Raw genomic sequence first — 26,861 nt, 5'->3', positions numbered from 1 at the left:
TTTGCTCTTACTCCACATTTTAATCGATAGAAAATGCTTATCCTTAATCAAGAAAGTCTCAACATGCACGCCCAAAACCAAACCTAAATTGCATTATGATCATGTGCTAAGATCCACATCTTATAATAAAGCCCAGAATGGCTCTTCTCGTTTGGTAGGGGCTACTGGTGAATGTCACCAAGCTCCGGGCTGGTATATATATATATATATATATAGAGAGAGAGAGAGAGAGAGAGAGAGAGAGAGAGAGATATGCTTAGCTGCGCAATCACTAGGAGCACAATGCCAGCAAGATGACGCTGAGCGTCCATCGCATGACATGATACTCAACGGCAATTTTCACAAAAGCGTTAGTACGCTAGTAAAAGTACTTTTGTGAAAATTGACGTTGAGTACCGATCATGTCATGTGATGGGCGCTCAGCGTCATCCTGCTGGCATTGCGCTCCTAATGATTGTGCTGCTAAGCATCTCTCTCTCTCTCTCTATATATATATATATATATACCAGTCGGGAACTTGGTGACTTTCACAAGTTGCCCTACGAAACGAGAAGAGCAATTGTTGGCTTTATTATAAGATGTGGATCTTAGCACATGATCATAATGCAATTTAGGTTTGGCTTTGGACTTGCATGTTGAGACTTTCTTGATTAAGGATAAGCATTTTCTATTGATTGAAATGTGGAGTAAGAGCAAATCCAATCACTTTTCACTTTTTTATATGCAAACCCATTGTCAGATTGAGTGTGATTGTGTCAAACCCACTCCCTAGGATCCTGATCAGACCTGGGCCTGATGCATAATATTAGGATTGGCTTTTATCTACTATTATGATCCAACCCATATTCAACCAATTTGAAAGGAATTTCATGATCCATATCCCATGACATGCCATTTTCAGAGTATGTCATGGTGACATGAGCCGGATACGGTATAACATGCTAACATGAATTTGATTCTATGATATACACTCATTATTTTAATATTATTTTAGTACTCTTTATTAACATTTTAGTAAAACATAAGTAGAACTGGATGAAAATACGTGTCATCACGTCTTATTTTTTCAAAACATATTGACGTATCGAGCTCGAGTCAGTGTGTTGTGTCGTACCCGTATCTTTATGACGTAGTTCTTGATCCGTAACACCATTAACGTTCGACATTATCCCACACGATCCCCAGTTTCACATCGCACTACTCCACGTTTTACTCTCCAGCCGTTCATCTCGGAGATGGACGGTGAAAATTTCGGATTATCAAATACGGCGGAACACCTGAACTATATATACCTGCGCTGGCGTGCGCGCGCGATTATTTGCAAACTTGCTCGTTCGGGAAAGGCGAGAGCATACATGAGCAGCGCATTGAAGCCTCTGCAACTATGCCACTCGTCAGATCTCTACAGAGGTAATCAACCTCCCACCCTTCTTCTTTCCCAATTTCGAGACTCTGAAACCCTAACACGCCCCAATATCTTCGGAGGTAAAAGCCTCGAGGTCTCTCAATCTCAACGCACACTATCTAGGGTTTTTATTTTACGTCTCAGCGTGGGTCTTACCTCTCTCCATACACACACACACACACACGCTCTCTCTCTCTTTTGATTGAAGAAATGTCGTCGGGTTTTCAGTTTTTTATCGGCCGTTAGTAATCAAGTGGAAGCATTTCTCTCGAACGATCGTCTCGCTTTAGTGCTTTGATTTATTTTCTCCCCTCCTTGGTTCTGGTTTTGCGTTAGGGTTTTCTGGAGAATGACACTGTTGCGCTGCTATTCGTTAATCTTGAATGGATTGCGACTTGGTTATTTGAGTATAGAGTCTGGCATTCTTTCCTTCTCGAATCTGGACTCGCTATTTAAGTTTTTAATTTCCCGATTAAAACACAAAAGTTTACACCCCTCTCTCTCTTAATCAAATATTGACTCCTCGTTTTTTTGAAGGCTTCATTAATCAAGTGAACAAATCTCCTGATAGGTCCATTCATTTTCAAAACAAAACATCGCGCGATAAGTCCATTTATTTTCGTATCTAGCTTCTGGTGTTTTAGGAAAAAGGAATTAACGTTCCAATAAGGGCTTCCGAGCAAGGAATCTCAAAGGGATCAATTATAGTTAATCGATGCCAGTTCATAAATTGAAAAGCGCCATCCTATTACGTGTCTGTACTTATCTCAAGTTTTTTTTGGATTCTGTTCAATCATGTAGGCTCACGAGTAATTATGGAAAAGCGGATACCATTTAGACTGAGCTTGTCGAGGCCTATTCAGAGAATTGCCTGTGAAGTTGTTGACGGGGGCTATGTCCCCACTGCATGCGAAGAAAGGGAAAGTGAGAAGGTGGTAATGTTTTTCTGAGACTTTTTTGACATTAAGCCTGTTATGACAGTTACTTTCATACATTTGAAAAGTCTGTTGTGATGGTTCTCATTTCTTTTTGTTTTTGATGAGTTAGGGTTTCAGTTGCACGGTAGTCAGTCATTAAAGACTCTCCAAAGGAAAAACAACACGAGAGCAGTGTCTACTTATTTCATTTCCACTCCCTCTTTTGTTGTTTTCTCCAGAATCTTTCTGGCCAATGATTTGATACATACGGAAATGGAGGAAAAGAGGGAAACTAGAAAAAAACATATAAATAGGGCAGTATATTTGACACTATTTTATGTTATCATGTATTCGTATCAACACAAACAAAATTAATGATCTCTCTTGAGAGTAACAAGTTAATAATCCAGTAGTGAACAAAAAAAGAGAATCGAACAAATTCAATCTTTTATGTGTTGAGGCATATCTTTGAGATTAGATGAAAATACATCTCCTTTATCTAAATAAATGTTTTAAAGACTACCAGACTAGATTCCTAGGGACATTGGTCTGACAGAAGCATTATGAATTATCTCACCATGCAAATGCAAGGTACTTGTGTTGTGCTTTCCATTTTATTGGCAGTGATGACTCAGCATGAATATGCTACCTTCCCCCAGCCACATGCCCCCTCATATGCGTCAAGTCTGTCTATGGTAGGCTTCACTTCATTAGCATTTAGTGCGTATCTTATGATACACAAGTATTGAGAAACATTGTGATTTTGTTTTTGTTTATGTAAACACGCACTATTAAGAATCATGTGACTTGCTAGCTTAGTTTTGTTGTTTATTATGCATATTATTTCATAGTTTGCATTTTTCTCGTGAGATATTCATGTCATTAGTACATATTATCTTTGATTGATGAATGTTCGATGTCTTATGCAACTCATAATTGTTTGATATGTGATATTATGGATTTATTTATCATTTTTTTTCTTGTGTTATAATTTTTATTGACTTTTTTTTAATTTTGGGCTTCTTTTATTAATTTTTTTTACAATATGATACATATCTTATTTTGGGCCTGGCTGATACGGGTTATGATACACTTTTTTACAACCTTGCATAATGTTTGTCTCATGATGAACAATTTATCATATTAAAGAAGAAAATTTTCTCCCAATAAGCATGTCTGCTTTTGTTTTAGCTTTTTCTTTGTTAGCTGATGGATTTTCTTGTTTAAGCCAGAAAACTTGTGAAAAAGATAGAAGTTGGTGTTTTTGTGTTATAACATGAATATTTAAGTTGCCAAAGCATGGCACTTGTTTGATTTTCTACTCCAGGACAAAATATCTCTGAAGAATGAGAAAACAGGCGCATTTCAAAAGTTGCCTATGGTCTTGCCCTCAAAGGATATATTTTTATCTGCATTACGGAAATCAAAGAAGGTTTCTCCCACAAAGGGTAATTGATTTTTATTTGCATTTTTAGATAAAATGAGGGCATTTTCTCAATGATTTGCTACATTATCTGTATTTTAATATTTTATTTTATGTAGTTTTTCATGCTTCTTATATCAAGGGGTGATTTTTAGCCGTCTTGTGGTTCTTAAGGTATTATAAACATTGCAAAGCGGGAGAGGAACAGGGGTGCGCGACAGCTTGATGCGTTAATGAAAGTAAGTATTTTGTTCTGATCAAAACTTACAAAGTCAGATTCTTAGTTGCGGCTTCTTTGTGTGTGCTGATAAGTGGCTGTGGCTCTAGTTTGAAGTATTTATGCTTGTTAGTGTAGGAATTAATCATTCCTTTGAGGGGCTATATGGAGAATTTCCCTTACAAACAACACTTGCATCCCTATGAACGATCTCTAATTGAATTGACCCTTGGTGATGGGAGATACGAAGAGGTACTTATTTTTCATTTTAATGCAATATGATGCTGTTTGAGAAATTAGATGAACGTTTCTAAATCTTGAAAGCTGCAGATTTGATTTTGCATTCGATCTTCTAATTGTTGGTTTGAGGGGGCTTTTTCTTTCTCTCAGATTCTGTATGAAACTTACCTTTTGTTAGCAATATGGATCTTTCATGGTAATAATTTTATAATTCTAGTCTTGTATCTGTTAGATGCATTCATTCATGGAACTTGCTAATATTTGGTGAGATTTCTTCAGATATTTCCCTATAAACTGAAAGTAGATTTTGTTACTACAGTTGTAGGGTTTAGAATTACATAGACTAGATATTGTATCCAATATATTTTGTGTAACCATGTTTGCTGCACCCCCCCCCCCCCCTCTCTCTCAATTGACTTTGCACATTTCCCTTTCTTTTATTTGTTGGGCAACTCTTTATACTTTTATTTCAATGGAGAAGGTCTTGGGAAGGGTGGATTCTCTTCGGAAGAAGATCAATTCTGTTGGAAAGTCGCAAGCTTCTTTGTGTGCTAAGGTTTGGACTTTTGGCTGATTTAAGATTGTGGTTATTGTTTTGTTGAGAATTACTCCATCATTATATTTTCATCCTAAAGATGCTGGAACTAGTATTGATTGATGCTTTTTGGTCATCCAGTTTTCATAAGTTTGTTTGAAATCTTTGTTCTTACCATATTAAGGATATTTCTAGCACATAATTATGGAAAATTACTGGTAAACAAGCATGGTGAATATAAAAATTTGTCTAACCAAACATACTTTAAAGTTTTGATTTCTTTTTTTCATCATATAACCCTTTGACATATACTTCCTCTCTTGTAACTAGTGCATTTGTAACGGATTCAAATAGATCCATTCTATAGTAATTTAATTCAACTACTAAATATGACACCAAAGTTATGGTTACTTGTTTTCCATATTAGTGTCTTTATTTCTTAATTATTAGATTGACATAACTATCTAGGTTGTCATGTGTTATTGCAACATATAAATATGAAATTGATGCCAGACTATGAAGAGATATAATAATGTTTTTTTATTGTTCTAGAAGAATGGTCCTTTTGATGAGATTAGTGTATTTAACAATTTTAATATTATAACCTTGCTTCTCTTGAAGACACCAAAAACAAACTTTGTCTAAGTATTTCAATATAATAACAGTCACTAATATTGGTCTCACAATAAATATCAGTGAGTGCTTTTTCTTGGGAAAATTTAACAATTAAGTGAATTTAGATTTTAAAATAAATAAGAATGAAAATTGAAAAATAACAATAGGTTAAACTTTTTGTCACAATTATAGCATAAACTCTTTTTAATCAAATAATAACGAAGAATACAAGAGATAGAAATGGGCAACAAGCCAAAACACAAGCCCACTATGGGCAATACAAGAGCCGCTTGAATGCAAGAGAGAGAAAAGACAATAAATAAATCAAACAATAAAAAAGTAAGAAATAAGAAAACAAAAAGTAGATTTTTAATGTTATATTCTATATTCTATATATAGTATTATACTATACGTATATACATTAATAGTATGTACATACTATGTAGTATATATATACATATATAAATGTATGTACATCAACATTTAACACTCCCCCGCAAACTTACAGTGAGGTCACCAAAAGTTTGTTAAGAAAGAAAAATCGTGGTAAAGGTAGGGTTTTGAAGAAAAAAATCTGCGATTTGATATTCTGATAATAGTTCTTTTCAAGTGCTCTTCCTGAACGTAATGACAGTGCATCTCAACATGCTTGGTTTGTTCGTGAAACATATGATTGATGGTGATATATATGACTCTTTTGTTATCACAACACAACTTCGATGGTTCATAAACATCAACTCCCATATCTCTAAGAAGTGTTCACAACCAAACAACCTCAGTTGTTGTAGTCATAGTCCTATATTCAGCTTCTGTGGAAGATAATGATACCTTTTGTTTTTTGTTACAACACTAAGATATAAGAGAATCACATAGGAACACACAAAAACCGGTGATTGAGTGTCGATTATTGGAATTTCCTCTCCAATCTGAATAAATATAAGCAAAAAGATTTAAAGACGAGGAGGAGAATAGAAAAAGCCTTTTGGAGATTGTATTCTTTATATATCTGACTATTCACAACACGACACTCATGTAAATTGAAGTTGGCGCATGTTGAAATTGACTTGCAGTATGCCCTGCATGCGCAATGCCCAGTCGGGTAATAGACAAGTAAGGTTAAGGATCCAATAAGTTGTCAGTAAGGTATTGTATTATCTAGTAAAATTCCATCATCTCTCATATTGGCATTAACTATTTATGGCGTTTAGCATTTTTATCATTTCTGATTCTTCAACGAGCAACAATATCAACTGCAAGCTTTATTTAAGACAAAATATATCCTTTTGGCAAGTACAATGTTGTAAAAAGTGTTGAGGTGTAGCGAGGCTTAAGCCTCAAATTTTTTTTGAAAACTTAAAAAAAACTAAAAAAATATCTAAAAATACAAATAAATAAAAAATGCTTTATTGATGAAGCAACAACCAATAAGAAATAGAAAATCTAAAATAAATTCTAAAAAATATGAGATTAACATGTAAAAGTAACTAAGAAATTGATTATATAACTGAGAAACTAATTATATAACTGAGAAACTAATTATATAACTTATAGACAAATTATATAGCTGTGAAAAAAACTAAACTAATTAATAACATAATTAACACTCTTCTCCTCCTCCTCCTTCTTCATATTCTTCTAAGCAACTTCAATATCTAAGAAATATCTCAAAAAAGTTGTAGGCTTATTTAAATAGGCTCAAGAGAGTAGAACTAGCCATTAGGAGTGTGTAACGGGTTAGACACTCCTAACGGCTAGTTCGACAACTATAAATCAAACAATAAAAAAAGAAAAAGAAATAAGAAAATAAAAGACATTTTTAATGATACACATTACATATTATATATATATATATATACTACACATATATACATTAATAGTATGTACATACTATCTAGTATACAATGTTGTAAGTATCATACTATACGTATCGTTATTTTGAGAGAAAACGATACGATACAGATGTGTATCATACTTGTATCGGGTGTATCGTACAACACACACACACACACACACAGAGACACACACACACATATATATATATATATATATTTGAATCGTATTTTATAAACGTGGTTATTTTGTTTTTGTTTATATAATATGAAAGTATGAGTATTGTGGCATTCTTCTTATGAGAAATGAATGCAATATTATCTATGATTATATATTAGTTGATGTTTGATGATGTCTTATGTAGCTCATAGAGACATAAATGTGATTTTATGGTTGTATTTTGTGCAATTCATCATTGATTCATGTGTTATGATTTTTTTTAGAATTTATAATAATTTTTTTCTGATTTTTTTGGATTTTTTAAATTATGATGTGTTTACGATACAATACGGTGTTACTTTGGGCTCGACCGATACGGGTAACTATACGATACTTACCTTAGTTGTCAAAGGCAGCGCCTAGGTACAACCTCATCGCCTGTGTGACTAGGTCTCGACGATGGGGCCCTATTTTGCCACCTAGGCACCGCCTAGGCTTTTTTTAAAAGTTTTTTTAAAGATTTTTTTAGAAGACATATCATTGGTTTTCTTCTTCAAGAAGAAGAAGAAGAAGAAGAAGAAGAAGAAGAAGAAGAAGAAGAAGAAGAAGAAGAAGAAAGAGAAATGTTATTTGTCTATTGCTTGTATATGTCTATTGTTGAGAAGAATAAGAATAAGAAGACATATTATTTGTCTATTGCTTGTATTATGTCTATTGTTGAGAAGAAGAAGAAATTATTTGGCTATTGTTTTTGTTAGTTTTTTTGTATACATGATTTCATTTTATGTATTGTTCAAACTTCATTTACATTATTAGTTGTATGTTTTATAGTGTTCAATGACATATTATTTGTCTATTGCTCAACGACATATTATTTGTCTATTGCTTATTAGTGATTGATTTTATGTTGTATACATGTTTCTTATTATGTCTTTTTTATATATTTTTTAATTCTTTAAAAATTGCCTAGGCTCCTCCTAGGCCTTTTTAGGGGCTCACCACTTAGGCTCTGCCTAGCGCCTACGACAACTAAGATACTTACAATCTTGGTAATATATATATATATATATATATATATATATATATATATATATATATATATATATATATATATAAATGTATATACATCAACATTTAACACCCTTGTCCCTATGGTTTTTTATTTATAGCCCATCTAAAAAAATTTGATAGGTGATTCATTATTTAGTGTTGCTAATAGCGTCATTTTTTCATTGCATTTGTAGTTGTTGGACCTTCTTCTGTTTCATTTGAGCTAATTTAATGGTAGTCAGTAGAGTTGCGGCCAGAAGTGGTTGAACTTTCGTATCCTTAAGTGAATTGTTCCTTTAAAACAATAAGACTAATTACATAACTTTAACTAGCCTTGTGATATTAAAAGTTATATTTGCAAGACTTGAAAACATGAAGGTGAATTAAATCTTTATCAAGTATGAGCATAAGGCATACAAAATGATATAAAAATGTGATAGCTGCACTATTCAAGCCTCATGGTCTTGTATGGCTTTGATCTGGTTACAATATTTGACAATTTTAGGATAAAAATATAATCTGAAGATATTATGAATGACATATAATATCAACGGCAAATCAAGATTTCATAATCAAGTATCTGAGTCCCTTATCTAATAAATATCAAATAGTTTTGTTTTCACTATCTCAAATTTATGGAAGGCTATATTATTCATCATTTAGGGCTCAAACAATTATTACGTTAATTAATACCCATTTTGACCTATGTCACATGGGTGCGGAGCAATTACAAAATTTTTGGACACGGGGACACGACTATATATATATATATAACAATAATAAGACTCGACTATATATATAATATATAAAAAGATCATTTTTTTTTTAAATTTTTTGCCCTAAAAATGGATAAAAATAGACTCAATCAAAGTTGACTGAGTCCAAAATGTGGACGGACTCGGTCCCGATGCGTTGACCGAGTTTGACACTTGGTTGACCGTGTCCGAAGCCGCACTCGTGTCCGCACCCGTGTCGGGGCGTGTCGACGCTGTCAACCTTATAGCCGAGTCCGTGTGACTTAGATTTTGACCTATGGATGAATATGCAAGCATAAGTTTCATTCATGTTTGAGTAATAACAAAGGGATTCTTCAATATTGTGCTAAGAATGGCTAGGATTGTAGAAGTTGCCATTCTTTACATGAGAAATAAAGAGGATTATTGATAGGTTTAATGTATGTAATTGGCATCATATATATTTATTATAAGGATAGAGATAAAGTTTTTTTGTTGCGTTTGTTCACAAACCCCATTCTTACGTTAACTTTTTCACTATGATAAGTTTTCAATTTTTTGATATTTACCATTGTTTTTTGTGTTAGATTTATGATATTGTTGTTATGTTACAAATCTTGATTACTTAATTAATGTTATATCTTCATTATTCACAATGTTCCCATCTCATGATAGTTGATCTTGGAATTGAATAGTTTACACAAGGTAGCTGTTATAAGATTTTGGATGCTACTATGTTATTGTGACATGGCAGATTGGCTGGCGTACCCATGTCCACACGGGCGTGGGTATTGGACACTGTACTAGTACGCCGCGGGTCGGGTTTGGTCTTAGACCACTTTTTTTCAAAATTTTTACTCGATAAACCCCTCTCTCTCATCTCCAGGAACCTTTATTTTCTGTCCAGAGAGAGACTCACCGATCATTGGGGCCCGACTCCTCCTCCTCTTCTTTTCCTTCTTCTTGCTGCAACTTTCGAGAGAGAAAAAACAAAAAAGGTGGAGGGGCGTAGCCCTTCCCCTTTTATAACACGTCTTCATTGACCAGGTTTGGACAAAGTCCAAATATGGTCAATGAAGGTTTTGGAGTTTGGCTAGGTCCAAACCTGGTCCAGACCCAAACTCTTGATATATATATATACTATGTCACATAGGTGCGGGTGCGGTGATGCGACACTTTAAAATAACTTGGGTGCGGGAGGGGGTATATTTAAAATAACTTGGGTGCGGGAGGGGGTATATATATATATATATAATTTTTAGCAGTTAAGAGTAACACTAATGAAAAAAAATAATTATCATAATATCATCAATTTATCATGCATTCAACAAATCAAATTAGCATTCTACAATTCTATTCTTCATCATAAAAACTAACACCACAATTAAATCAACCTAAATATATTATGAAAACAATCAAACAAGTAAAACAAAAAAGAAGTAAATGATACAATATACTAATAAAAGAAGCAAACAATGCATAATTACATACCAAGAGTATATCCTACATAATGTATATAACGATGATGTAATGAATCCTAATAATTTTCTGCTTCATCATCGAATGCATCATACGAAGGAAGACTAAGCTCAGATAAGTCCATGCTTGTAATGTTGAAATCATGCTCTCCCTCTAAGTCATACTCTTTTGGATTTACATCCCAAAATTTGGATGATCCTTGTCTGCATTACATACCCAACTTGAAAATGTTAAAAAGTTGCATATTTAAATGAAGAAACTAAAAAATAGTTAAATAACTAAGAGAGCAATTAGTACCTGTATTCATCATTGGTTCGCGAAAATAATTGAAGATTAGAATGAACATAGACTAAATCCTCTGCACGCTTGCTGGTGAGTTTGTTTCTCTTCATGTTGTGGATTTGAGAATTTGTGATCTAATTTCTTTTACAACAAGATGAACTAGCAGACTGAGATAACAATATCAATGCAAGACGTTGGAGAAGAGTTGTTTCTGATCCATATGTTGACCGCCATCTGATAGGATCTATATTCTTCTCCTCTCTCGCTATTAATGCCTGTCCATATAACCCCAAAGATGAATTTTTTTGAAACTCTTGTGCGACTTGATTTAGAATATGTGATTCTCGATAAAATCTTGTCATACACATATTTCTATGCCTTGATAGCTCTGGGTCTAAATTTAGAAGGATGCGAGTCATACGACCAATACCACATTATTGCGACTTCTTTGCATAATATTTGAGATTGAGAGAATGTGTCATATGATGCAAAGGAGTATTGCTCTTATCTCATCTTCTGACTAAAATTGAATATATATGATTAAAAATTCTGAATCATCCAACTCCCGATTTTTTTTCCTTATACTTGAAAACTACAACATGCATTTTTTCAATCATATTATCCTACATTTCATTAAATTTGTGAAGTCTGAGCTCATCCTTATCAAATTCTCTCACCATTTCTCAAATAGGTTGCATAAACTTAATGAAGTATACGACTCTATCCCAAAACTCATCATCAATAATGAATTTCTTAATTTCTTAAGCCTTGACAGCATTATCAACGTGATAAAATGCCCAATTTTCGTCAATCATAGTGTTAATCAAAGCATTTTTCACATAATCCTTTTCACTATGATAATGATAGATGCAAAACGTGTTTCAACAATCTTTAACATTTTTAGATCAGATGTTTTTGACATTTTTTTTCTAATTTCTCAATCCATGAACATAGAGCATATACAATGAATTTTGTTCTTCTTTGGGGCTGCAGATGCTCTTGAGAGTCATATTCACGATGTGTCCTACATAGGAAATCCAAAAAATATGAGGGTACTCACTCTCTAAATTGAATGCTACACTTTTACAAACTAGAGCATTGTCTGTGATGATTTGCACTATTTTTTTATCTCCCACTTCTTTTATTGTTTCTATAAACTACTCCTTCAAATGCTCGAAATTTTTATAATGCTCAGATGCATCAACATTAACTCTTTAAAGAATACTAGGCTACTAAGAGAAGGAACAATGAAATTAATCACTGGATGCCTTTGAATATCTGTCCATCCATCAGAAACCATGGAAACTCCATTTTGTTCCCATGAAAATTTCTTAATCTCTACCAATCTCTCAACATTTGCCCTCTCTTCTGCAAGAATTGTAGTTCGTAGTTTTTCTGAGCTTACATGTACATAGCCACTCAAGTTACAAAAGTAACTAAATCCTTCTAAAAAGTATTTCTGGCTGCATTAAATGAAAGTGAATTAGAATAAAAATACTTCCCTACTTTTCTATCATTCTCTTCCCTTCCATATGTTTTGAATGATGCTTGTATCGTTCTTCTTCCTTTACCTCCTACGTCCACCTTTTTTTTTGAGCAGCTTCTTGGTTAAAAAATGATACACTAATTGCATAAGAATCACTCATTGTCTTTCTTTTCTTATATTTATCTTGTATTGTCTTCGCATTGTCGCGTTAACTCTTTTGGATCCTGAAATGCTATGTCATGATATCTTCAATTAGCTGCAACTCTTGTTTCATCTCCAACATAATCTCTCTCACAAAGCTTGCATCAAAATATCTTATTTTCACTACCTACTCCAGCTTTTTTAAGCTTATCCACATGTGCCCATAGTGACCCCCATCATCACATGTTGCAACTAACAAACGTGAATCAACACGGGTTCGATAGCGAGGGTGTTGGGAGCGAATCCAGCCTAACAGGGCTTAGGTTCAGCCGAGTCGATCTCGATAGCTAGCCGGACCGAGGCAAGGAAAACCGAGTTGGGCTCGGTGCTAGCTGAGGTTAGCTCGGTTGTGCCTGACAAAGCATGCTGTGGGAGGGCTAGTAGGGTAGGGGCAAGGAGAACCGAGTTGGGCTCAGTGCTAGCCGAGCTCAGTTGGGCTATGCCTGACAAAGCAGGCAGAGGGAGGGCTGCTAGGGTCGGGGCAATGAGATTCGAGTTGGGCTCAGTGCTAGCCGAGCTTAACTCGGCTATGCTTGACAGAGCAGGCAGAGGGAGGGCTGGCAGGGTCCGACCGAGTTATCTCCACCAAGGTTGTTAAATGCGATGAGGCGAAGCGAGGCGTTGAGCCTGCGCTTCGCCTCTGAGGCGTACGCCTCAGGTACTGAGGCGTACACCTCTCACAACTGGAATGAAAGTGAAGCGGTGGGAGGGGAGGCAGTAAGAGAAGGACCACCCGCCCAGCTGGCACGGAAGCGAGGGATATGCCGGTCGTCCGGTGGTCGGAGAAGGTTGAGCAACAACTGCAGCACAACAACTTCGGTGGTCGGTGGTCACAACTGGTCGGAGGTTGATGAGGGGCGCATCACAGCAACGCCTCAGTACCTTGAGCGTGCGCCTCGCCTCTGAGGCGTACGCTTCAGGTACTGAGGCGTACGCCTCTCACAACACTGATCTCCACCCTGAGTCAGAGTCGGTGCACCTGAGCCTGGACCAAATTAGGTTGAGCTTGGCCTTAGCCGGGCCGAACTCGATTCGGTTCGAGTCGAGACAGCAACAACAAAAGTTGTTGTTGCTCGAGCCAAAGAAGTGGATATGGCTCGACAATCAGGCCGAGCCAACTCGGGGTGATGGACCAAATCGCACTGAGATCGGCCTTACTCGGGCCCAACTCGGTTTGACCCGATTGGAGACAATTGAAGCTGCTTCTGCTCGAGCACAACAAGGGTGCTCGGTCCTAAATCGGGACAAGACCGAGCTGGCTTAGTCCACCAACAAGAGGAAGGGGGCAATCTACCAACAAGAGCAGGGGAAAGTGGAGAGGGGCGACACAGAGATCGAGTTCGAGAAGACCGAAACCTTCGGCCAGCCGAAAGAGTAGGGCTCGAGGCCCTGCTCGCCACTGAAATGAAATGGGGATCTTCGAAACACGAGCTTTGATTAACAAGAGCAAGTGTCAAGAATGACACTAAAGCATAACCCTTAAAAAGGGTATAACTGGAAACAAAATAAAAATAAAAATGTATTCTTTATTGATATGAAAAACCAATTGCTTAAGAAGCATTGGAGTGAAATACAAGAGGGGCTGCACCCCTTTATATACACAGCTGAAAGAGGACTCAATAGAGCTGTTGGGCACAGTCCAACAGCTCTATTTAGAGCTGTTGGAATGTGTCAGTCCAACAGCTCTATTAAGAGCTGTTGGACTGTGTCAGTCCAACAACTCTATTGCTAGTCAAGTCTGGACAGGACTTGACTAGCAACAGTCATTCTAGTTCAAACTGAACTAGATGACATAAAGACAAAAAATAAAAATAAAGGAAAAAAAATACAGAAAAGAAAGAAATTAAAAATGTATTTATATATATAATAATATAATATTATTATATATACATATATGTACAGTTTTACATTTTAACACTCCCCCTCAAACTTACGGTACAATGAGCGAAAGTTTGTCTAAGAGAAAGTGAAATCGGGGAGCAGCGAGAGGCTTTGTAAAGAGGTCTGCTAACTGATATTCTGAAGTGACATATGGCAGATCAATTATCCCGTGTAGATATTCCTCTTTGACGTAGTGACAATCCATTTCGATGTGTTTGGTGCGTTCGTGGAATGTTCTGTTACTGGCAATGTAGATCACACTTTTGTTGTCACAACACATTTGTGAAGCCTTTGTTGCTTCAACTCCCATGTCAGCAAGCAGTCGTCGGAGCCAAACTACTTCCATGGTCGTGGTTGCCATGGCTCTGTATTCAGCTTCGGTGGATGAGAGAGATACCTTATGCTGCTTTTTACACCTCCACGAGATTAATGATTCCCCTAAAAAGACACAAAAGCCAGTGGTTGAGTGTCTGTTATTGGGATCACCTCCCCAATCAGCATCAGTATATGCAATTAAATCAAGAGAAGAGGAGGAAGATAAGAAAAGTCCTCGTGAAAGAGAGGACTTGATGTATCTGATAATACGCATGACTGCTCCCATATGAACAGAAGTAGGAGCATGTTGAAATTGACTTGCTGTATGAACAACATGTGCTATATCTGGTCTGGTAATGGATAGATAGGAAAGTGCCCCGACAAGCTGTTTGTAAGGAGTAGGGTCTGCAAGAAGTTCTCCATCATCAATCTTCATTTTAACATTAACAACTTCTGGAGTGTCAACTTTCTTATCATCAGTAATACCAGACCTGAAAACAATATCAAAAGCAAATTTAGTCTGAGATAATAAATATCCTCTAGGAGAATAAGCAACTTCAATGCCTAAAAAATATCTCAACAAGCCCAAATCAGTCATTTCAAAATGAGATTTAAGAAGTATTTTGATTGTTTCAACTCCCTGTTTATCGCTTCCGGTGATGATTATATCATCTACATAAAGAAGAAGCATAATGATTCCTGCATCAGAATTCTTAATAAACAAAGCAGTGTCAGTTAAACAGAATTGAAAACCAATATCAATCATAACACGACTAAACCTATCATACCAAGCTTTTGGTGCTTGTTTAAGTCCATAAAGAGCTTTTTCTAAGCGAAGGACTTTACCCTTAGGAATACTTAGACCAGGAGGGGGTTCCATATATACTTCTTCAACTAGCTTTCCATTTAAAAAAGCATTTTTGACATCCATTTGAAAAATAGACCATTTTTTGATAGAAGCTAAGGCAATTAAGGTTCGAACAGTAGTCATACGAGCCACCAGAGCAAAGGTTTCTTCATAATCAATCCCATATTCTTGGGCATAACCTTTGGCTACTAAACGGGCTTTATATCTTTCAAGAGTACCATCACTCTTGGTTTTAATTTTATAAACCCATCGACATCCTATAGTTTTCTTCCCTGGAGGAAGATCTTGAATATTCCATGTAGAAGCCTTTTCAAGTGCATCTAATTCAACTTTCATGGCTTCTATCCATTTGATATCATTTTTTGCTTGAAAATATGTGGATGGTTCTTCATATGAGTGAATTAATGCAATAACTGCCCTATATGTGGGTGAGAAAGACTCGTATGATACAAACTTTTCTGGAGGCCTCGAGATTCGGGATGATTGTCTAGTTGGAATGTTAGAATATTTCTCAAGTGCACATGGAGTATTAGACTCTTGTCGCCTGGAATATTGAATACTAGTATCTCTATGAACTTCTTCATTTTCAACATTAAGATCAATAATTCTTGGATCATCATCAAAGTTACAATCAAGGTCATATTCATCAGATGTTGATGTTAGATCTAGCAAAAAGGAGTACTCAGTGACGTCTTTTAATTTTCTAAAATCAAAGAAGCTCTCCTTTTCAAGAAAGGAAACATTTCTAGACACATATAGTTTATTATTTTTGAAGTCAAAACATCTATAACCTTTCTGGTTTTCAGCATATCCTAAAAAGGCACAGGGAATCGCACGAGGGGAAAGTTTATCATTTTTGTCAGTAAATATGAAACATTTGCACCCAAATATTCTTAATCTACAGTAGTCTGGAGAAATGTTCATAAGTTTTTCAATGGGAGTGATATTTTGTAACGAAGAAGATGGCATCCTATTAATGAGATAGGTGGCAGTTAAGGCAGCTTCTGCCCAAAAGTCTTTAGGGACTTGATTTGCTATTAATAAAGTTCTAGTGGTTTCTATAATATGACGATGTTTTCGTTCTGTCAGTCCATTTTGTTGAGGTGTATAAGGACAAGATCTTTGATGTGTGATGCCATGCAATTTAAGATAATTTTGAAAATCTGTGGATAAAAACTCTTCCCCTGAATCTGTGCGAAAAATAGTAATATCATTTTGAAATTTGTTTTGAACCATATTATGAAAAGTTTGAAAGTATGAAAATACTTCAGACTTATGTTTGAGAAAGTACATCCACGTATGTCGGGAGAAATCATCGACAAAAATAACATAGTAAACAAATCCTCCTTTAGAAATTACTGGTGCAGGACCCCAAACATCCGAGTGTATTAATTCAAGTGGTCTTGAAGAGAAAAAGGTTCTGTTCTGAAATGGTAATCTTTTCATTTTGCCGAGAATACAATCTTTACAATCAAATGATTCAGAGTTACAAAATTTCCCTAGATTTGGAAAATGTTGGATTTTGGCTATATGTGGGTGACCAAGTCTCTTATGCCACAGTTCCAACTCTATTTTTTTATTATTATAACAAAAAGCTTTCTTCGGCATTTCCAAAAAATCCATGTAATAGAGTCCTCCTTCTCTATGGCGTTCCCCAATCAGCTTGCCTGACTGGCGATCCTGTACCCAACAACCATTAGAAGAAAAAGAAATATTACACCCATAATCAGAAATTTGAGATACAGATAAAAGATTTAAATTTAATTTGGGAACATGTCTAATTTCTGGAATAAAAAAATTTTTTGTTTTATAAATTTTTTCAAAATCTCCTATTCCTTCTATTTCAAGAGAAGTCCCATCAGCAGTAAAGACCTTTGACACACTTGTTTTATTTTTAACACATTTGGATAGACTTTGATTATTTGGGGTCATATGAAAAGATGCACCAGAGTCAAGAAGCCAAGAAATTTTACCTAAATCAGAAAAAGATAAGGCTGCTGCGCCGGTTGAAGCTTCAGATGAGGAAGAGGCACCTTTGATGAGAGGCTGAAGGATCTCCATTAGTTGGGCCAGGGAAACTAGTGCATCCTGATCTTTAGGCTCCGATCCAGCAATTGCAGCTCTTTTTTCTCTCAGCTCCTTAAGTTTGGGACATTGTGGCCTGTAGTGTCCCGGTTCATGACAGTGATGACAAATAACTTTCTTCTTATCATAGTCACCATTTTGTCGGTTAAAGTGAGGAGGCCTATATGATCGAACATGATTCCCTGGTCTAGACACGGCTAAAACGGAATCATCTTCAATTTTTAAAGAACCTTTCCGGAGACGATTTTCTTCCATTGTTAACTCTTCAATAGTTTCCACAATAGAAGGAATTTTTCCCCGGTGAAGTAGGGCCGATTTAGTGGTTTCAAATTCCGGCCTTAATCCAGTGATAAACTGGTAAAAATGTTCAACATCGAGTTGTTTCTGACGAAGCTCGATGTCTTCGGCACAATGCCACTTTGGTTCTAAAAGGGAAAGTTCTTCCCAAAGTTCGGACAACCCATTGTAATATTCACGAATAGTTTTGTCTCCTTGTGTCATCATTCGAACTTTTTCTTGGAGGTTGCACACGTGTGCAATATCTTTAAGGGAATACATATTCTTAAGGTATTCCCATGCCTTATCGGCATGATCAAATTTGGCAAGACTTGAGCATTTTTTAATGTCAACGCTATTGATAAGCCATGACATTATCTTCGCATGAGATATTCTCCATTCTTTCCATTTCTTCTCGTATGAGGCAATAGCCTTGATTTTCTCTTCTTCCGATAGAGGGACGTCTTTATCTCCCTCCTTTTTAGTAAGAGATAGCTTAGGTTCCGAATCGGAACCATCCACAATCCCCCATAAGCCTTTTCCCCATATATGGTGCTTCATGATTGAAGCCCATGTTACATAGTTCGTATCGCTTAGTTTCATAGGCATGATGGTGACTTTATCATTGTCATCCATCGATTACAAGGAGAGAAAGAACAGGGATAGAAGAGAAACAAGAAGGAAAATGAGAAAGAAAGAAAAAAAAAAAACAATACAACAAGATGTGAAATCTTCTCCAATGAAGTGATAAAACACTTCTTTTCAAGTGGCGAACACTTTTGCAAACGGGCACGGAAACCGAGGCAGCTTTTCCTCAAGATTTAGTACTTCCGCGGCTTTGATACCATGAAATGAAATGGGGATCTTCGAAACACGAGCTTTGATTAACAAGAGCAAGTGTCAAGAATGACACTAAAGCATAACCCTTAAAAAGGGTATAACTGGAAACAAAATAAAAATAAAAATGTATTCTTTATTGATATGAAAAACCAATTGCTTAAGAAGCATTGGAGTGAAATACAAGAGGGGCTGCACCCCTTTATATACACAGCTGAAAGAGGACTCAATAGAGCTGTTGGGCACAGTCCAACAGCTCTATTTAGAGCTGTTGGAATGTGTCAGTCCAACAGCTCTATTAAGAGCTGTTGGACTGTGTCAGTCCAACAGCTCTATTGCTAGTCAAGTCTGGACAGGACTTGACTAGCAACAGTCATTCTAGTTCAAACTGAACTAGATGACATAAAGAAAAAAAATAAAAATAAAGGAAAAAAAATACAGAAAAGAAAGAAATTAAAAATGTATTTATATATATAATAATATAATATTATTATATATACATATATGTACAGTTTTACATTTTAACAGCCACCAGTGGCGTGGTCGAGAGGCGGCAAATTCGGCCACAACTATCGCAGGTGGTCGAGCCGTGCCCTTCTTGCCTCCGACAAAGGCAAAGAAGAAGAAAAGAGGCTGATGGGGAGTGAGAGATTAAAAGAGGTTAGGAAGAGAGAGAGGCGAGGTGGGGGTTTAGCCAAAAAATGCGAGAGAGACGGGGGAGAGAGAGATTGAAGGAGACATACTTGCAGTCGCCGGAGGAGATGGGCTGGGTTGGAGATGGCTCAGAGGAGAAGGGGAGGTGTCAGGGGCGGGGGGGGGGGGGATTTTTTTTGCCCTAATCTCCCGCCCAGCCCTATTTCATCGGTTTTTTTCAAGTCCAGATTTGGACTGTTATGACCCTAGGTGCATTGACCGCATCCAGTGTTGGTTTGACCGCACCGGGTGCCACACTCGAGTTGTGTCGATGCGGGTGTGGCACCCCGTTGGCCAAATCCTTGTGAGCCTGTGACATAGTATATATATATATATATATATATATATATATATATATATATATATATATATATATATATATATATATATATATATATATATATATATATATATATATATAGCCGTGTCCTTGTACCCACATTTTTTTAATTATCGTGTCATACCCTCCGTACTCACACCCATACCCATACCCCGGTGACATAGGGATGCTGATTACACTGTTTTGGTCTCTTTTTAATATTATATTTTGGATATTTGCTTACTAATTAAAGCATTAAATGTTACTTAATTGTCACTTAAATGTTATTCTTTGATGTCATAGTCACTTTTGTTGTTTGCAGTTTTTTTCTTTTTATATGACATTCTTTGCTACTTTTATATAAAAGAAAAAGACAATAACTCCAATAAGGATAGACCAGCTCAATGGGCTTATCCGGCCGAGTCCTGAGTTGAGATCAAGCAAATGACATGGCCTGTTTGGTTTTCAAGTTACCTCATAACTCATTATAACAGAAAATCATGAGTGTATATCATGAAAGACCAAAAGTATCCAATAAATATTACATAATATGAAAACTGAAAAGATAATAAGTCTTTTTTTTCGTAGGTCTCAGAGCTTGTCTTAATGATTTGGAAGGTTTGGAGCAAATAATACAGGATCCTCAATTTGAGGATGTTGAAAATCAAGGAGTGGCTCTCTCTTTTCTTAGTGCTTGGGTGTATAAGTGGGGGTCAAACAGGCCCTGTTTGAAGTAAAATTTCTGAGAAAAATGGTTGGAGATCATGAAGTCATAGGAAAATGTTCTGTTCTAGCAACTTAAACAGGGTCAATTTGTATGATACTTGTTTATTGGACAATATATTATGTTATATTCATGTATTGTACGATATAATTTGTTTCACCATTTTTTGTACGAAAAGGTGGATGCTGTTATAAGACCATATAACAGTGAGAAGAACCATACTATATCGGATAACATGATAAGACCAACATCTATGATTTTTTCTTCATGATGTTTCTGTTTTTTTCATATTCATCTCTGTTATCAGAATTTACCTAGCGGTTGACTGTCATCACAAGCTGAAACCTATTCGCATGTCCGAATGCAACTTTAGAATTTTTTTCCAGTTGTGTGTGTCAAATTGGCTGATTATGGTGTTTAATCCTTTGTGGATATCTCACTGCTTTCCCTTGTTGAAATATGCTAAAATTTCCCTGTTTGACATTCTATATAATGTTTTTGGATGAATTAGATATGCTTTAATAGTTGACTAATGAGTTTTATTTATTAATAATTGGATGAATCATCTTTTGCCTATCAAATGAGGAAAAAAAGGATGAATTATTTTTCATCTAATTATATAAATTTTCTTTTACCAAGGTTGCCTCTTTAACTTTGACAGTCCATGTTGAAGCGTGAAGCTGTAGAACGATTAACTGAGGTCAGTTTGGTATTGTATTTTGTCCATGTTTTTTTGCAATTTTCTCTTTTCTTTTGATTCTTTTTTATGCATCACTGTGTTCTTTTCGGCCTTTTCAGTTTTGGTTTGGTTTTCTAAGTCGTCATTTTATTTATTTCTCTGGTGAGATAAATGTATGTATGTGTCCTATGAACAGGGTGTCAAAAAAATGGAGGAAATTTTTCTTCATGAAGGAATTGCTGTTGATGATTTGTTGAGTGTTGCTAAGGTAACTAGCTTATACTGCATGTCTTTTTACTTCTGCAGTCTTGCATGTAAGCATTGTTGATGAATAAAACAAAGTTTGTGTTTGAGAATGTCCAAAATAATTATCCTTTCTCTTGTAGGATTGTGTAATGTTGCAGGAGAAAGATCTTGGTTTATGCAATCAGGGACCTTTTTGAATATACATTGGGGTTGCAGTAGATAATCTCTTACATAAATTAACAATACTAGGTATGGAGATTAGAAATGCATACTTCTGATAACCACACATTAAAAATTACTCAACTTGATGTGACCATGTCACTTATGTCTATCTTATGATGGTCTGTTGAATTTTCTCTTCTCTGAGGCAGTCAGGTGGATATTTCGTTGTTACATGCATGCATTTTGATCAGTGCAAATGTCGTCTTGAATAGTGATATCCCATGTTCTATGTCGCCTCACTGATCTCTGCTCCTTTTGGGTTGTTCAAATGATAGTTGATTTTCATGGAACCAAGTGATAACTGATAGCGTGTTTCAATGTTCTTCTTGTTACATGGAAGACTGTACTTATGGTTGTATGAATTAAGAAACACACACACACACATTGGTTATTGCAGTCAAAAGTCAAAACTATTGGCTTCTTCTGTTCAATCCCTAGGTTTTTTATAAAGAAAAGTTGGTCGTGTCTAGCTGAATATATGCCCCTACATGTTGCATAACCAACCATATGGTGAGCTCTATGGATGTCTTCCTCAGAAAAACGGGCCTTATCCTGGACGTGTTAGTGACCAATAGTGGTCTCCATTTGGCTTCGGTAAATTACAAAAACTATATGATTTTCACCCAATTTACAGATAATCACTAACTTTTTGGTTGTTGATTTCAATTTACACATAATCTCTAAATCCTTGGTTGTTAAATTCAACTGCCTAATTTTTGTTAATGCACTACAAAATTCCTTCTTGGGAATGAGAGAGGCAAAGATGCCAGGCAGTTAAATGCTATAGCTGAAAAGTTAGGTGGCTATATGTAGCAAGCCAGGTGGTTTTTTTGTAATATATTTGTTTTTCTCTTTTTTAATAATTTACTCCTTTTTTTCTTCCTTTCTCTTGTTTGGCTTTTTCTTCTGAGTTGCTTACAGATGTTATTTGTGTTGTGACAGTGATGTGGTTTGTGCTAGTACCTTAAATTTGTGTTCATGCTTGCTTATTATATGAATTCTTGAAGAATTAATTTGTCTTAATATGATCTTCTAGACCTTGCGTGCAATGCCTGTTGTGGATCCAGACATACCTACACTTTGCCTTGTAGGAGCACCAAATGTGGGGAAATCGTCACTGGTCCGTGTTCTCTCATCAGGAAAGCCTGAGGTCTCTGTCCTTGTCATAACAACATTTTCTTTTTACTGCCATATTGCTGTTAGGTTCATGATTGGTCTTTTTTTCTTAGGTTTGTAATTACCCATTCACAACAAGAGGCATATTAATGGGTCACATAGTACTAAACTATGAGCGGTTTCAGGTTTGTCTTTACTTTTCTAAAGGTTTATCCTTTGAAAGTGATATGAATCAAAATGACAAAGTGATTGCAGGTGACTGACACACCTGGCCTTCTAAGGAGACCTCATGGTATGGAGAATTTATTTGCATTTTATGTGGCTGTTACCATAATGTCATCTGATTTTCATCATAAAGAAAATTTCTACAGTTATGCACCACAGAAATGTCACAATAGAGAGAAAAAATCGTGGTGTTGCTGAAGTTAAATTGTGAATAAGATGATTATTATTATTATGTTGTTTATGATGAACATTAGTAAATCATTACCACTACCACCACCACCACCACTGCTACTATCCTGCAGTCCTGCCTGCTGCTGCTACTTAGTCAGCTTAAAACTGTCTCTGGTAAGATTTGATAATTGGTTACAGTGTTTAAAAATTCCAAATTCCTAAAGCCACCAAGTCAAGACCATGATCATTTAGAAATGAACAAAGTCATGTCAATGACAAATTCTTGAAAGAAGAGCAGAAGCTATTGGCAAAAGTTTAACCTAATTAAATTTTGGGGCAGTCCTTGATGAACCAAAGGGCATAGGTTGATTCATTATTATGCTGGGTCCTCTTTTATATATGTTTGTTACATCTGTATTATTATTTGTTATGGCTATACCAAGAAGGATCTTTGGATTATTATCATTGTTTTTTATTCTTGTTGTTCTTCTTATTGATGACATACCAGAAATTGCTTTCTGATGTCTGATATCAAATTAGAAATAGATTCCTGATGTTTTGTTTCTGATGCCCTGTCAAATAGTTCTGTTAATATGGTTGTAAGAAATTCTCTCTGGTATTATTTGTTTCACTTCTTGTGTGAGACGGTCAGCGGTAATAAGGAACCAGTTTCAGATGCTCATGATTGACATTGCATTGGAAACGACTATCTGATGTTTTACATGTGATTCACATTATAAACTGCTTTTAAATGTTTACTCTTTCATCAAAAGGAAGTTTCTGGTGTTATATGTAAAAGTGGTCATTTTTATGCAGCATTAGCATGCAGCTCCACTCCTGCTGACCATCCATCTCAATATTTCTCGAGATGGACACCACACCCTTCTCCAGAAATGCCAAAATGGATGCCTGCCAGGCAGGTCATATAATGTAAAGTCTATGTAAAATATGAATTCTGAATTCATGCTGTATGTTGTTAGTTTTGTAAATTTCTTGTGATGTTTGATGAACAGGTTTTCTTCTTAATCAGTAACTGCAAACAGAATGCAGATAACTTAATTCCTCTAAAAGATTAGTCACAAGTATTGACCTTTTTTGTTTTCAAAAACCAAAAACTACAAAAAAATTATGTCTATTGTTGTTGTTAATTTTTTTTATACATGATTTTATTTTTTGTGTATTGTTCATTCACATTGTTAGTTGTATGGTTTGTTTATTCAATTGTTAATTTATTCTTAGTTTGTTTGATCAGGTTAAGGTTATATAATATAATTGTTTTATAGTGTTCAGCGACATATTATTTGTCTACTAATTATTATTGATTGATTTTATGTTGTATACATGTTTCTTATTATGTTTTTTTATTTTTTTTATTTTGGGTACCGCCTAAGACCTGCCTGGGCCTTTTTAGGGGCTCACCGTTTAGGCTCCGTCTAGCACCTATGACAACTAAGCTGCTCTCATAACATCAGGTCTATGAGCTACATAATAGTTGAAAAAGTTGGTAAAAATGCATCAGGGTACACCCACACAAAGAGAGTATGGTATTAAAATAGCATGTTTATATGTTCTCTTTAGCTAAGTTATACCTCCTAATATTGGTAGGAGTATTCTGTGAATATTACTCTGTTCTTGTTCCCTTGTCTGATTTTTTGTGCTACCTAAGATGATAGGAACAACATTGAGAAGTTGACTCTTGCTGTTCTCTCACATTTACCCACTGCCGTTCTGTATGTTCATGATCTTTCTGGTGAATGTGGGAGCTCACCTTCTGATCAGGTATGCTGCACTTTCTGGGTTTGTTGTTCACTCATATGTGCGTGCATGTGTGTTCATGAGCACATGCCATGTGGGTGCATTTACAATTGTTATGTGATTTTTCAAAGCTCAGGAAGAATGAAAGCAATGGATTTTGTAAGTTGTGGTAATACATTTAGCTAGAACAAGTTTCTCAGAAGATTGTTGGAAGAACTACTGTTGAAAATAAGCCATGAATAAACACAAAGGGAACTGTTTGGTATTTAAAGGCACTCTCTTCAGGGGGAAAACGGAGTGACAAACAATTGCCTTGAGTTATATGGAAACCATGGTTTCTTGGGTGTTATCTATGTATCTCCAGTCAAACTTTTTCTTGTCTTTTCCTTTATTCCATTTTGGGAAACCAATTATCAAAGTGTCCCAGAGTAATTTATACCGACACCTTTTCTGTTTCCTTGGCTTTGTATGATTTGCCACCTTTCAACCTGCATTCAAGTTTCTCCACTTTCTCAAGTGGCTGGTCGAGAACACAAACAACCAATTGGGGCTCACAGTTGCTCTTTGTGTTTTCCGCACCTTTGGGCACTGTTGCCAGCTTAAGGGAGGGATCCAGCTAAGGTTTCTGTGGATTCATTTCTCTACCTCTAGTGTTAATAAAATTCATCCTTTACTTGATGATGTCATTTGAAGTGGAAATGGAGTCGTAGCATACCTCCATTTTGTTTGTTTGTACAATCACAGAAAATGGGACGATGACTTTCAGTTTTCTATGTTATCAAATATTCCTTAATGGAACTCATGTTTCATCAGGTGGAAGGCTTTTTTTATCGACTTTGGTGTGCGAATGATCTATTTTCTCCAATATTCAAAAAGTGTGGAAGGAGAGATCCATGGGACTTTAGTTCTTGTGTACTTATTAAAACTCACAGACTTTCTTGACTTCACGGACACCGAATTTTGAAGTTTCTTGCAAACACAATATTGTACAGTGTTATGAGTTGAGAATTAGTCATGAGTTGCTTGCACGATCTGATTTAATCCTTTTCTCTTTTTTGTAGTTTATTACATACAAAGAGATAAAAGACACGTTCCATAAGCAGTTTTGGCTTGATGTTGTTTCAAAATGCGATCTACCACTTGCTCAGCCTACTTCTGACGCAGAAGATAGTGAAGTTGCAAGGTATAAAAGGTTTGGACCAGATGGAGCGATCCATGTTTCACTCAAGACAGAAGTTGGAATACCGGAGGTAAGCATGCTGCGCCTAGCTCTCTAGAGCCCTCATGGTTATTATCATCCTATGCCGGCTATTTTTGTTTACTCGCTCATTTCTTCACTCAACCAACGAAATCGATGGGCCATTGTGTTGCAAGTTTGTTATACTTTCCTGGAAGTAAACCCAGTCGGTGATGCTGCCTCATTTAAGACGTACTGTTTGATTATAATTTTTTCCGCTTGTTTTCAATTTCACGTTATTCTTGATCTTCTTAAAGGAAAAAAAAAATTATCCGATCCAATAAAGCATTCAACTTCCACCTCTCTCTCTCTCTCTCTGGGGGTATGATTTATTCTGGTGCATATGGGTTGAATGCATTTTGCTTGTGTCTGATGCAGCTAAAGCGTAGAGTGCATGATCTACTTGCTCACCAGCTGGCTAAGATTAGAAGCCAAGACATCGGTGGGGAAGGCTAACCGTATAATTTTAAACGGTGATTGAATGCAACTTGGAGATGAAGGTGGTTTCTCGTCCATCTCTCTTTCCTTTACGTCATTCAGCATCAGGAATCGTCCTAAATGTCTTTCTATTTTTTGGATGCCAAGATGTATTTTCATTAAACGAAGGAGGCATTTATATTTCCCACTTTTTTTTTTAAT

General features: G+C 35.9%; 1 protein-coding gene across 2 annotated transcripts; it reads left to right on the top strand.

The window, feature by feature from the left end:
- The first annotated feature begins 1,315 nt into the window (after window positions 1-1,315).
- PDE318 (P-loop containing nucleoside triphosphate hydrolases superfamily protein) lies at window positions 1,316-26,861 on the top strand. Of its 2 annotated transcripts, none has more exons than XM_089985282.1 (14): window positions 1,316-1,410; window positions 2,207-2,337; window positions 3,650-3,770; window positions 3,920-3,984; window positions 4,101-4,214; window positions 4,684-4,758; window positions 21,233-21,271; window positions 21,447-21,518; window positions 22,755-22,868; window positions 22,948-23,019; window positions 23,090-23,126; window positions 24,897-25,009; window positions 26,047-26,235; window positions 26,601-26,861. In XM_089985282.1, exons 1-14 carry the CDS (start codon window positions 1,356-1,358, stop codon window positions 26,676-26,678), a joined length of 1,275 nt encoding a protein of 424 aa, XP_089841408.1. In that variant the 5' UTR covers window positions 1,316-1,355; the 3' UTR covers window positions 26,679-26,861. The 2 variants fall into 2 exon arrangements, with proteins under 2 accessions (XP_089841408.1, XP_089841407.1); XM_089985281.1 differs by having other exon boundaries at window positions 2,207-2,340.

This window comes from Nuphar pumila, chromosome 13 (genome assembly GCF_984573655.1).
Source record: "Nuphar pumila chromosome 13, dmNupPumi1.hap1.1, whole genome shotgun sequence".
NCBI lineage: Eukaryota > Viridiplantae > Streptophyta > Magnoliopsida > Nymphaeales > Nymphaeaceae > Nuphar > Nuphar pumila.
This window is presented reverse-complemented; position numbering and strand designations above follow the sequence as displayed.